This window comes from Notolabrus celidotus, chromosome 3, assembly GCF_009762535.1.
Source record: "Notolabrus celidotus isolate fNotCel1 chromosome 3, fNotCel1.pri, whole genome shotgun sequence".
NCBI classification, from domain to species: domain Eukaryota; kingdom Metazoa; phylum Chordata; class Actinopteri; order Labriformes; family Labridae; genus Notolabrus; species Notolabrus celidotus.
In genome coordinates this window covers 32,240,652-32,254,546 of record NC_048274.1, presented here as the reverse complement: position 1 = coordinate 32,254,546, position 13,895 = coordinate 32,240,652, and the positions used below count along the sequence as shown (strand labels likewise).

Sequence of the window (13,895 nt, the reverse complement as noted above, 5' to 3'; positions counted from 1 at the left end):
TATATGGTCTATATTACTCTAAACCCAATTATCTCCATGGAAACCATCTCTCTGGAACTTTAATGCAGGGGCAAATATGCACAATTGTATTCTGTTTAACAAGAGAGGAATATTGGCATTTTATGTACCTTGCAGGTTGCAAAGACTCTGTTCACAGATGAGACAGCCGTCTTTAACCTCAGCCGGGGGGAAATTATATTTGCCTCATAAAGTACATTTGGATATTCTTTAAACCAGAGTAAAATGTGTTTTTGGATTCAGGGAGTCTACAGTCACTTTGATGAAGACACAAAGTGACTGTTTCTGATACCACAACCTTTTCCAAACCTTCACCTACTGCTGTTATTCCCTCTACTCAGCAGACTGGATGTGGACCAGGCCTCTGCAGTCAAAAAGTTCCCTGTTTACATAATCCAAGCAGAGATTATGACCATCTGCTCAGCATGGCTGGAAAAAACAGTTTATTAAAAGTTCCATATTTCACACTTTGCCTGTGTTTCATTGAAGCTTGGATGTCCTGAAGAACTTAAGTCTGTGGTTTGTAGTACCAAGAACCATCTCACCATCTTGATTCGAACTAATGTCCTCTTTGGAACTCTAAGAAGAACAGTGTGTTCTGATTTTATCTGTGGTTTCTTTGAAAAAAATGGCATTGTTTTTCCCCTGATTGAGCCACAGTCTGCTTCGTAAACAGTCAAACATGAACATGAGAAAAAAATACTCTCATATTGTCATTAGGAAGGCTGTACAACAATACATCAGCTTTGCTTTCTGATATCAACTGTGCTGCATTTCTTCAACATATATCCATCCTGTAGCTTGTAAGCTTAGCTCACTCAGTGTTGAATTGTCATAAAGGTTAACACAAGAGAGGTTGGACTGTGGGGCCTATGTGGCTGAGTGTGGGGACACTTGTGACATTATCATCTTACTGAAGTGCTGATGGCTGATTTAGAGGCACCATTTTTAGAAACAGTACAGTATAGGGTGCAATTGACTGTGATTTTACATTTTAACATATTATACCTGCTGGGTAGTAAAATAAGACATGGAGATCTCATTGTGTACAATGTAATACTAGCACAGATAATATGTAAGATCAATCTCTGTGAGATGGGGTTTGTTGGAAAAGGCTCTATTCTGTGTTTCACTGGTGGCAGTAGCAGCAGTACAAGGGGTACTTGTCACCTCCCTGTGTGTGTTATCATTCACTTGGTAAAGGCAGAGTGGGCCTCACAGTCATCACTGGGTTCCCTCTCAGCTGAAGGACAGGATCAGGTCGCTCTGTTGACCTGCCTCTTACAGCAGCCACTTGGACGGTAATCACAAAAAATAACACCAACCCACTAAAGAGCCTTACACTGGGCCGGCCTGTAGACCTGGTCACAACGAGTGCCGACTAAATGAGCTTATTAATCACAGACAGCGCCAGAGGCAGAGCTATTCTGAATTCATTACTGCTGAGCAGAGCAGTCTGAAAAAAAAGACTCAATCATGTTTTTGATATCAACAACTGTGAACTCTTTTCAAATTAACACGGCGAGTACAACAAACACTCAGATTGCTGCGTAGTTAATATTGCATTCCAGGGCAACAGGTCCAAACAACACTTCAAATAACCTGCATCAGCATGAAGCTGGATTTACAGAATAAAAAACTAATCATTCACATACAAATGATATCATTTATAAACAAACAAACCACAATTTATGCTGTCATTATGTTTTCACCACTTTAAAACTGTTGAATAATCCTTTTTTACCAGTTGTAGGTGGTTTTGCTGTTTAAATTATGTCTAAGAATAACTCAGCATCTTGCACCTAAAATGTACAAGCTAGAATGAGGCAGTCTTTTAGCTCCGAGATGAAATAACTCCAAGCTTCTTAAAAGACGGGAACAAAGGGAAAATGTGTGGAGGCACTTTGAGGGGCCCTCCTGTCTTTTCTCACTTCTCCGCTCGTGTTTATCTTTAGTACCTTAACAATCTGTCCTGATAGACAGCTGTGTTTTTAAAGAGCTTACTCCTCTCAGGTTTTCTTTGCAGAGGAAGGGGTGTCTCTTTCAAGGGGGGGATTACAGCAAATCAACAGAAAGGATTTTCAAAACAAGAAATTCCTCAACATCCTCTCTGTGTTTCAAATTCAGCTCTGTGTAACTCGCCTCCTCCGTTAATGAATAAAACACAGTTTGGAGAATATTTTTGTACAAGTCTACACCTACCTGTTGGCAGCCCACTGGCTACAACAGTACTACCTTATGCATGCAAGGTGAAGCAGTTGATAACATCAGAGGAAAACTGCATGAAGCCCTGTTATTTGCCTGTTCATGCACACACATACATTACACACAGCAGCCATTAATAAAAACAATTGCATGGACTTTAGCCAAAAAAAGGCCCTCACAGTTTTTGTCCAGACCCTTCTCATGTCTGTGTTTGTCTCTTTTGATAAGGCCCTTTCATCTTGTTTGCACTGATTACAGCCTGACGAGTCACAGTGTTACACTCGGGGGCCCCTTTTCATGTCTGCAGCCCTGCGACACACACTGGGTCCATTGTGATGAGGAATGTCTCCTTTCATGGCCTGAACTCGCCTGTGAAAGCATGTCAATAATCCCTCGCCAGTGGGTGCTTCACAACACTGCCTCAACCATCCCACCACCCAGACCACGAGGCTCCCATGATGCACTGTTTTAAGGAAAAAATGACAGGAATGGTTGAAAGGATGAAGTAATTAATCTGATGGATGCTGAAAACCAAACAACCTCACAAAAGACAAGACTTTCTACATGTGGAACAAAGCAGTCGTCATGTTTAAAGCCATACACAACCCTTCTTCATATAAAACCCTCTCACACACTACACCAAACATCTCAAGAGCAGCTTTATTGCTTTGCATGGCCCCTCCTTGTTTTCACACTGGAGGAGCCTGAATGCGGTTTCTCCTCTCAGGAAGTATCAGGATCCTCGTGTGCAGCAGAAGCGGGGTCCAGCACCGGTTTGCAAGAGAAGCTGCGGTTTGAGGATTTGTTTGAGCAGAGAACGTGATACCATACGGAGAAGAAATGGGATTTGGGTCTTCAGTGGCCACTAAAGCTATTAAAAATATACATCAGTGATGTTTATATTGGGACTGGTTTGGTTTGGGAAGGGGGGAAAGAAGCTTGAGGACTACATTGGCTAAGCTCTTGCAGGGATGGTAATGAAAAGAGCCAATCATTGCTCTGTAAAGAATTAAAACCACCTCTGCAAATAGCCCCAATATTTGTGTAGCGCCTCAGAGTGGGAGTTTCACAGCGTCTGGGTTTCCAGTGCAAATAAACAGTGCAGAGGTCTACAAGGGTGGACCGCCCCCCCCTTATCCCAGAGGTGAAGCCCACTCCTTTGTTGCAGCCTAATCTAGGCCACTGTCTATTGAGTGAGATGAAAAGTGGATGTGTGTGTGAGAGTGTGTGTGAGAGACATGTCCACAGTCTTCAGTGTGTGAGATAAAGCTGTATGATAATGTCTGTTTGTATGTGGTTCTTGAATCAGAGTCTTGGGGTCTGTGGAGACTGCCGCTGTGTTTGCCCATTCCCAGATAACCCACATCCTCACGCTGCTGGACCCACACATACCGATCCCAGGATCCTCAGTGAGAGCAAACCAACAGATATCAACACAGTAACCAACAACTCTGCATAGACACACACATCTGATGAAAGGAAGATAATGTTCATATTTGCAAACTGTTGATTATGGACAGTATGAACGAGTTGTACTCAATTCCAAAAAGATTTCAGAGCAGGTAAAACTTAGTCCCTGACCTTAGTTCCCGAACTTAAGTCTAACTGGGTCAGGTAGCATTAGTGTTTCAAGGTTTGTGTGACAATAAGTAGAATATCAAAGTGGATCTACCACCTCAAAAGATCAGGTCTGTTATAATCATCACAAGAGAAGGGTGTTATATTTTAAAGAAAGAAGGAGGGTTTCAACGGTAGATGTCAGATTGACTACATGCACAGCAGCAGTGATACCTGGAACCTGAACTCGTGTATCTGTTCATGTCTTGGTGCTTTTTTCTGCCAACACACGTTCAATCTGCAAGTATGTGTATCCAGGGTCAAAGGTCAAAGTAAGAAAGACAGAGAGGAAATTATTTCAGTGGATTTTTCTCTTTCACTGGAAGATGATGAAAGGAGGGTTTCTTTTTTTTTGCCTCATAATTACTTTTTCCTACGTTTTTATTAAAATGCATTAAGCATATGAAAAGATTAGAACTACACATTGCAGCATAGAACATGTAAAGTGATTTTATGCAACCTTTCTGGTATAATTCAACAATTTTTGGGAAGGCCAGGACTATAGACTCTGACCATAAAATATATGGACATAGTTGAGACATCACCCTCTGGTTTCTGGAGAGAGAATGACGGGTGCTATGTTGGAAAGGCTAAGTAACGCTGCTAACGTTCAGTCAACCTGGAAACAGACAGAGAGGTGGAGCTGAGGAAAACTTTTAGCCTCTTGGCAAACAGCTACAGCATACCCACCCTACAGTCTACTCAGCAAAGCAACTACAGGAAGTTATGCACATGAATGTCATTGAACCAATGATGAAATCGTGACTCCAGCTGAGTCACTCTATCACACCCAATGTCCGTTTCTCTCTAATTCATGAATTAAACTGAGACATAAGTTAAGACACACTTATCAACAACTTCAACCAAACCCATTTTACTCAAAACCAAACCCTACAGCACACCCTGTTTGATAGGCAGGGTGGTGGGTTGGAGCAAATAGAGAATAGTTTTCACTTAGAGCAACCTGCTTATTTTATTTTTTTATTAGGTTTCTATTTTCAGTGTAATCTAATTATCAATTAGTTATTATCTAGTATTCTCTACTAGTATTTCTTCGTTAAGACTTTATGTCAATATGTATGCAGATTTGCACGTGAAACCTTTTGTGAATTGTTTCTTGTATTGTTTTGATCATCTGTTAATTTGTACTTTATTTCCATTATTTGACTGCATTAATTCCACCTTCACATCTCATTCGTGATACTGAATCTAAAATGTATAACTGCTGATTCTGTTGTATGAAGGAAACAATACAAGTCTGATTGGAAACATTTTTATACAATTTAGTTTTCAACCTCAAAATATGTGTTAAGAGTTTGTATTTCCATTTTGGAAACAGCCTTCATCAGAGCTTGTGACTGGCAACAGAGAATCGTTCAGGGAGCCTCTTATAAGTTCGAGTGGCTCACACTGTGTGGAGGCCGTTCTTACTCAAACTACTATGATTAAAAGTCAAACGACACAAAGTTAATCTATCATTTAGGAAGTTTTGTGTGAAAAAAGCTTTTAAAAGCTCCTAGTGAGTGTGTAGCTCACTGACATGCCCTCAGTGCATGAGTTATTATCCCAGCTCATGTCAGAGCATCTGCAGGGGGGATACATTTGTTGCTAAGCAACAGCTAAAGCTCACATCATGTTAGCTTCAGTTATGTTCAAAATTTGGTAGGACGATACTTTTTGACTCTTTGGACCTTTGCTTTGCAAAAATAATACATTATTTAATTTAGGTCAGAGGTTCACAAAAAGTCCATGAGCAGTTCTGTCTGCATTGTAGAAAAACTTACTTATATAACCCTTGTACTAAAACATAAATAAATACATAACTGCATGAATTTGAGAAACTTTTAAAGCAAAGGCACTGCAAAATGTAATAAATATCTATATTTATTTATTTTCAAGATTATACGGCTCTGGCTCAATTTGAGCTCAAAGTACTGTTGATGAGTTTCTTTGGTCTTTTAAACTACTGCCACTGACATTTAACAACATCCTAATCACTCAATATGAAAATAAATAGGCCTATCATATTGGCTCGCCAAACCTATGTCTACCTCTTTTGGGAAATACAGAAACATTATCTTAATAATTTAAATGTGCAGAGACTACAGTGGCAACTGTGATTAATAAATGAATATAATTTTGGAAGAAGAAACGAGGACAAAAACAGATGAGTGTAACAAGCCAATGTTTGAGCGAGGTAAAAGCTTTGTTTTGCAGCAAATGTTTTCATGGAGGAGGGGTTGAAGGGGGGGGGAATCAAACTGATATTTAGCCCCTACTGGCTTTTTTTCCTCCTGCTTTTGTTTTATGCAGGGCTCTTTTTACCACATGGTAGTGACAGATTGTTTGAGCTGAAAGGAAAAGCCATTCGAAGCTAATTAAGCAGCCATTCCAGGCTCTATTCGCAGGCAGGAGGGAGAGTAGCACAGGCATTTGTCAGCGCCGGACCCAACGTGGGTTTAATTGACAACCACTGCTCCTGACTGACAGCTTTTCCAGCGCCCAGCCAATCACGAGCCGCTCCGAGAGACAGCAGGCACACCATTGGTTGAGACCATTTGAAGAGACGGGAGAGGGGACCCACGTGGGGGCGAGCATAGTGAGCAACACTTGATAGGCTGATCTCCTCACGCGCAGACGTGTTGTAGCCCACCTAGTGCTGCTGATAGGAAAGCTTGTAGATGCTTGAGGTCTCGTTAGAAATAGGTCGATCAATTCAAGTCACTCAGAGGACACTCTGCCGTAGATTAAGCGGTATTCACATCTTCTGAACACTTCGGGTCTTGAATGAATTTCTACGACCTCCTGTTATTCTTGGAATAGTAACAGAGCTCATTTCTTTTTCTTGGCATCCCTACATCTCCCTGAATTTAGAGCAGAAAGTATGAATTTTCTGTTTTAAACCCAAAACTTTCAGTCTTAGTTTGCGTACATGCAACTCTAACTTCTCACACATAGAGCGCATAATAAATATACAGCCAAATGCTTTGTGCACACTATAAATTATGTATTCGGTCACTGCGGTTTTTCACCTGTTTACACCCGCAAAGTGTGCTTGTTTCTCCCAAATTTTAAAGATAACACTCCCACATTTACTCTCATAATGTGAAACGCAGAGCCACCAGCTGCAACTCGCGGATATATAAATTATTGCCTTTGTTTTGAACAAGCTGTTGAACGCACTGAATGTCACTTCAAATCCAAAATGGCGAACATGTGAGGTCACATTTTTTACAGCCCAATCAGAAGGCTGGGTTCCTTGGTACCCCCACGTGGGGACACTGTGCTGCGATTGGTCAACGTTGCTAAACTCCTTCGAAGAATCTGATTGGTCAGAACAGGGCCCTCTCTCGGCAGTCGGGTCCTCGTGTCAGTGCACAGTCTGTGTGTGGTACAGCGCGCGGCGGAGGGACTGGGTATAGTGGTGTATTTCACAACGGCCGACATTTTCAATAAGATTTAACCCGGTTATTCGCCATAAAATAATCTTGGACTTACTTGAAGATTCGTGTTACCACCACTGGATCTAATAGCGGCTTTCTTTGAAGTTGTGACTGCCCAACAATTCGCCTCAATTGAGGGGTTTCCAGAGTCCGACCGGCTGGAGAGACGCTCTCCGCCTCGGGATCACCGGGGTTTTAAAGGACTCTCAAGAGGGAGAAAAAGAAGTGGAGAGAAAAAGAATCGACGACGGACATTTTCCGCACGTATCATTTTATGTTGACGGATACAAGTCAAGGATATAACGCGTTGTGTCTGGATACTATACAGTGTTACCTGTGCAGAGGAGAGAGGAGGACTCAGTCCAGACAAAGGTAAAAAGGGCGACATGAAGAGAGCCGCTAACAAGACGGGTGGTGTTGGTGGTGGTGGTGGTGGTGGTGGTGTGGCTTTATGGCAGCCGACTTTGAAAGCAGCAGCAGCAGCTCCTTGTTTTCTGATCTTCCCGGACCACCAAAAACAAGCTGCTCAGTGTGTTCTTGTTCCCTTTGTTGGAAGACAACTCGTTACATTTACGAGAAAACAAAGCTTCATGTCGTTGAGGGCGTGTGATTCAAAGTATCAACTTTGGGATTTATTTGATTCTATACGGATCAAATACATTGTTGCTGGCTCTCTTGTTTTTTTCTGCTTTATAATGCAAATCGAGGTTTTAGATTGAGATTTTTTACAAAAAATCTGAAACATTTGTAAAGAAAAATGTCAAAAATGTGTGCTCAAACTACTTTATTCTTATTTTGTGAAGTAGCAGATAATAGTGAAGTCCGTTTAAATTCATAACGCTTTTAATATCCTGTCGGTTTACTGTTGAGATGTCTGCCGCTAAAGTGATTCAGATCCTCAGCTTTTGCCCTTTCTCTGTTTGTTTAGATTCAAAGGAAAGGCAGGCGAGGTGATACATCCAGTGGTCGGGGTCTGAGTGTGCTCCTCGCAGCCGAGAGCAGGGCTTTGTCCGCCGCCATCCTGCGCGCACAGGGGAGGGGGCGGCGGTGATCTACTGCACCTTCACTGGGATTACGGATATAGAGAAAACAAACCAAATTCCCTTGTGTAAAGGACGACATGTATCCACAAGGCCGGCATCCGGTAAGTAGCTGTCTATGTCACTATTTGTAAATTGATGCAAATACACCGCCCTTCAAAGTAGCCTAATTAGCTCTTCAGAGTAGAGCTGCTGATCCACACCTTACTATTTATGGTCTGTACTCCTGCTGCTGAGACGGCTCACTCTGCAGGAGAGAAAGTGGTAGTCTGTGTTTATTTGCAAAAAAAGATCAGAGCTTTTTGTTGAATGCAGATCAACACCTCCTACTGTAGGATCACATTTCTACAAGTAGTTAGTTATCTGCATATTTTAAAAGATACATGTGCAGGAATACAAAAGCTTTAAGTATGCTTTTTTAAAATTCCTTCCTATGAATACTCTTAGTCATGTAACATTACTTTGTGAATGGATATAGCGACCTGCCTCTTGACACTGAACATGATAAGTGAAGGCAGCTCTTTTCTCCTGCAGTCAGGGCTCAGGGGAAATGTGAAGAGAAACAATCAGGAGACAATCTAACACACACACAGTTTACCTCCAAAGTAGAGGCTGTATGCCATAAGGAACTATCATCTGCACTGTGATGGCGTCACTTGCTTACATGTGGTATCTCTAACCTTGCCTTTTTTTTAAGGCACCTCACCAGCCAGGGCAGCCTGGCTTCAAGTTTACAGTGGCAGAGTCCTGCGACAGGATCAAAGACGAGTTTCAGTTCCTGCAGGCGCAGTACCACAGGTAATGATCAGCCTTCTGTAAACAGCATGAGCTTCCTGGAAAGAATAGGAAGAGGAAGCTGCTTTTGTTTTCCTCAATTTTTACAGCTTCACACAACACATCTACTCTTTAACACTCATAAATAAACCTGACATGTTTTTTTTTTTTGCATGGATGTACAAGTCCTTTAAGCGTAAGTGTTAAACATATATTAAGCTTAACATAAAGTATACTTTCTCTCTGTTCTCTTTCAAAAGTCTCAAAGTGGAGTACGACAAACTGGCCAATGAAAAGACAGAGATGCAGCGTCACTACGTCATGGTAAGAGCAGTCATTGTGAAGCTGTGAACCTGATTTAAAACCGTACCCTCCCTTTAGCCTCAGGTGAACAGTCACAGGTGGTGTTTTGCAAAGGCCATGTTAGCATTTCTCCCTGCGTGGTATTGTTGAGTCACGCCTGTGTTTTCATTGGGTAAGAAGGTGTAGGGTGGGGGTGTGTGGAGGAGGGGGTTGAAGATCTAGCAGGGGTCAGATGTCCAACTATTGATTGTAGGGTGTGACGACCCCCCTCTATGGCTCTGGGGTCTTCTTTATGACCCCCATCACCCCTCCCTAACACACCCAACACGACCCACTGGGGGTTAATGACTAGTCTGTCTGCTCTGTGCGTGAATCAGAGGGTTTCCTGCATGTTTTATTTCTTAACTTCCCCAGGGTGAACCCCGGGGTCATTCGAGCACTTTGACACACCTAGGGGCTTCACAGTGGGATTTTCTCCAACAATAAAAATAGCTGACCGGCTACAGGGCCAGGTGTTATCGCTTAACTAAACATCACAGTGCTGAGAAGGTTCTTTTGTGACTGATGTTGGTGCATCTCCTTTGTTCATATATACGGATTGCACATCCCTACATTAACAATATTTATGCCTACTGCAATTTATAACTTATTATCAACTGAACTGACTTGTATCACATAAGAAATTAAATGCAACACAGACTCTTGGCTCAGTTATTTGGACACTATTTAGATAAAGAGGTGATGTGATTTTATATTATCTTGTTAAATTGATTCGTGAACCCAAAATAAATAAACCAGCACCTGACTTAGTGCCTTAACATATGTTTCAGCCTTTTTCACAAGAAAGTATAAAACATTAATTTGTCCCTGCATAGTTAATGAATGAATTAGCTACTCTTCTTTATCTGTCATGGCAAAAACACTGAATACCTTTCAGTTTTGTTCAGAGAAAACAAAACATTTGTACCCTTGTACGTTCTGATATACATTTTTCTTTATTATTCCACACATTATAAAGTAATTCGTTAAGAATAAAGGAAACACCAGCTAGTGAATTAATAATCTTAGTGTCAGATGCAGCCTCAATAAACTGACAAGTTACATGAAAAGCCTGTAATTTCTTGTACGGAACATCTATACAGCCCCACCACTAATTCAAAATCTAGTAAAGTGAGTGTTGTGAATGTAAAGCACTTTTTACTCCCCTTTAACCTTTTCTTGAGAGAAATCAGATAAATGCTTTGCATCTTTAAAGATCAATGAAAGGGCCACATGCAAAACTCCTCCACTTCTGCAATTAACACACATTCAGTTCAGAGCTTCCTGATGATCAAACAGAGACAAAGAAATCTGTGCCTCTGCAAAGAAAAGCCAACACAAAGGTTCTTTCTCATACAGGAAAAGCTGCATTGTGAGCATGGAAAGAAAGAACAATCTTTATCTAAGACGTGATGTAACTCAGACCCCGCTGTAAGTTTGTGTATGTGTGAGCTTATCTTGTTTGTACATGAAAGGACTGAATTAAACCAAACGCAGCAGTACGTTTGTTAAATATTATTTTCCCTGTGAGGGACCAGAAGGTGGTGGGAGTAGTTATAATAAATGGAAGCTGTTAGCTGTGTGTTTGATAAACAAGACAGACAAACTACTCGGCTTTAGTTTGTTTCTGTTGGTGGGCTCACAAGCTTTTTGGCAATCACCAGCAGATAATGTTGCTTTCAATAATAGTATTGGCTCTCTGCTGGGCTTGTGAAGCCATAGACAGTGTTTGTAGCACAGAAACTGGCAGTGTGTGGTAGAAGTAATGAGGACAGTAGCCAGTTGACTGTCGACTGTGGTTCCTCAAGAACATGAAGTTGTCACCCTCTCTGGTTCATGTCAGTGTTTGCTTTGACGGCTCACCTCTGTGCGTGCTGCAGAAAGTATTCAGCCTGTCTCTTCTGTAGTTTGGGTTCTGATAAAACTGATAAAGATGGATCACCGGGGATTCTACTTATTTGTTCACAATTGAGAAAGTTCATGCAGTAAATGATAACATATTCCACAATGGGATCACGTCTGCCTCTAATTACTGATTTAATTTGAAGTGCAATATTGAGAAGTCTTCTTATGTAACCGTGTTTTCTCTTCATCTCTTCCACAGTACTACGAGATGTCCTATGGGCTCAACATTGAGATGCACAAACAGGTATGTAGCCATATCAGAGAATGTGTGTGTACAGCCAAAACACTGCTGTATTTTCTTCCCTTGTGATTGAGGAATATAAACACACCTACACACATACCTGACCTCACCGTCTACCCTCATCCTTAAATGGCTTTAGGAGGCGAACACATACTGGCTTTCTTTAGTGAAAACGCTGACAGGCTCAACAACACAGAGGCACGCTGCCTGATGGGGATGGTTTGATAAGATTAAAGTAAAGTATTTGGCAGACAGTCTGAGAGGATGTGTTTTTGTGTGGTTTGACCATCTGTGTGTGTGTGTGTGTGTGTGTGTGTGTGTGTGTGTGTGTGTGTGTGTGTGTGTGTGTGTGTGTGTGTGTGTGTGTGTGTGTGTGTGTGTGTGTGTGTGTGTGTGTGTGTGTGTGTGTGTGTGTGTGTGTGTGTGTGTGTGTGTGTGTGTGTGTGTGTGTGTGCGCGCGCACGCGCGCGCACTATTCTGTGTCTGCCTCCCCAGTGCCAGCCGGGCTAAAAGCTCATTAGTTCAGCTGCCACCCAGCATTGGGCATCATGCTGCAGTGGAAAGACTTCCACAGATGAATGGCGCAAAAATATCTGCAGTTTCCTCTACACCACCCAAGGAGCCAATTCAGTACACTGGAGGCACAAGGGGAAGGGGGTAGCTGGGGGTAGATATGTTAAAATCATCTTTGCAGTAGAGACAGTGGCAGGGTTTCACATCCTGCTCTTTTTTTGTTATGCATCTGGCTAGTAACGCCTATAACGTCCAGAGTTTTGGAGGCAGGTGAGTCTATCCCTCAACCTAAATACTTCAGTAGGTCTATTGGCTGCACACTGATGAAGTGTCCCAGAGCAAGGCACTGAAAGCTTAGGAGATCTGGCAGAGAATGTGACAGCTGGGATGTGATAACCCTCTGGATGACAGCAAGAGCTCCCTTCACTGAACTTGTTTTTGTGTTTTGTTGGCGTCTCGTTGCTTGCTAAGTTAATGCCTTCCGACATCCTGGTGCAAAAGTGTTCCCACTGCATGTTAGCCATTTGTGCCAATGTGTGTTTCTTCTTGCAGAAACAGTATTGCCCATAGATAGAAAAACAAACTTTGAGTTTTGATAAGTCATAAACACGAAACAAAGCCAAACATGACCTGGGTACAGCCCCTTCAACATGAAGAACTGAGCTTTTCAATGTTTGTATTTTGTTGTTGTTGATAGAAGATCTTAGTTGTCTGAAAATAACACGTTTTATTGGGATGTTATTTTGACGTTAAAAGTTCAGTTTGATCGTTTTCAGTAAAAAGCTGATCACAGGCTGAGGTTTGTAGAAGAACATGTAGTAATTCCATAACTGAATTATTTGTAGTTTAGATTTTTTAATTTCCTTGAAGATGCCTACATTTCAGCTTCTGAAACTTTTGGACATGTCCCCAGAATGAGACATGTGCACACACTGTGACGGCTGTAATAGGCTGGTTGACTTTTGCTGTTGTTCTGACAAGATTAAAGTCTTCACTGTAAGAAATCAGCCCTTTTGTAGGAGCCAGGTTCTTCTCATAGGGAGTACAGCAGAAGCACTCTCTGAAGCTAAAGACCCGACCCCGGGCCGTTTAGTCAGCTGTGTGACACCCACGTTTCCTTTTGTATCAACAGACATCAGCATAATGTTTTATTCAGTTCATTTAATAAGAGGAGAAAAGATTAATGTGATCTCAAAACGCCCCTGTTTTATCTTTCTACACTTACATTTCCATTTTTTCTGATTCTGTCTCACTTCCGTCTCACCTTTTACCTCCTCGATCCTCCTTTTTCAACTTCATTGTGGCCTCGTGTCTTTTTATTGCTCTCCCCTCCGCTGTTGGCCCCCACCGCCCCAGTGATGTGATGTGAATGATGGCCCCTGTGTCATTAGCTGTGTGATATGATGTATGAGGGCGGGGGAAGAAAGAGGGAGGTGGGGAGGAGGCTGCATGGCCCTCAGATCCAGAAGGTTAATGGCATCAGTGGGAGGGAGGCCCAGTTGGAACAGCGGCAGACTGCACAATTCATCAGCTTTAGACGATTTCGCCAGGCACGTGGTGTGTGTGTGTGTGTGTGTGTGTGTGTGTGTGTGTGTGTGTGTGTGTGTGTGTGTGTGTGTGTGTGTGTGTGTGTGTGTGTGTGTGTGTGTGTGTGTGTGTGTGTGTGTGTGTGTGTGTGTGTGTGAGAGGATCTGTGTGTGTGTGAGTGGATCTGTGTGTGCTAACTAGGTGTTTTCTGTTTATCAAGGAGCTCACTGCCTCACCCCTCCTCCCTGTTCTTGAGCGTTTTCTGTCAGG

The 13,895-nt window shown here is 42.2% G+C and overlaps 1 protein-coding gene across 10 annotated transcripts in view; it reads left to right on the top strand.

Moving 5' to 3' along the window:
- LOC117810258 (transducin-like enhancer protein 3-B) overlaps positions 1–13,895 on the top strand; it is a 143,503-nt gene that overhangs the window by 102,838 nt on the left and 26,770 nt on the right. For 3 of the 10 annotated variants that reach the window (XM_034679993.1, XM_034679994.1, XM_034679991.1), the window contains exons 1-5: positions 6,724–7,655; positions 8,212–8,427; positions 9,021–9,121; positions 9,358–9,421; positions 11,544–11,588. In XM_034679993.1, the coding sequence (XP_034535884.1) occupies positions 8,404–8,427; positions 9,021–9,121; positions 9,358–9,421; positions 11,544–11,588 (234 nt within the window). In that variant the 5' untranslated portion in view covers positions 6,724–7,655; positions 8,212–8,403. Of the gene's footprint in view, positions 1–6,718; positions 7,656–8,211; positions 8,428–9,020; positions 9,122–9,357; positions 9,422–11,543; positions 11,589–13,895 lie in introns of those variants that run through there. The other 7 variants (XM_034679988.1, XM_034679986.1, XM_034679992.1 and 4 more) reach the window with 6 other exon arrangements.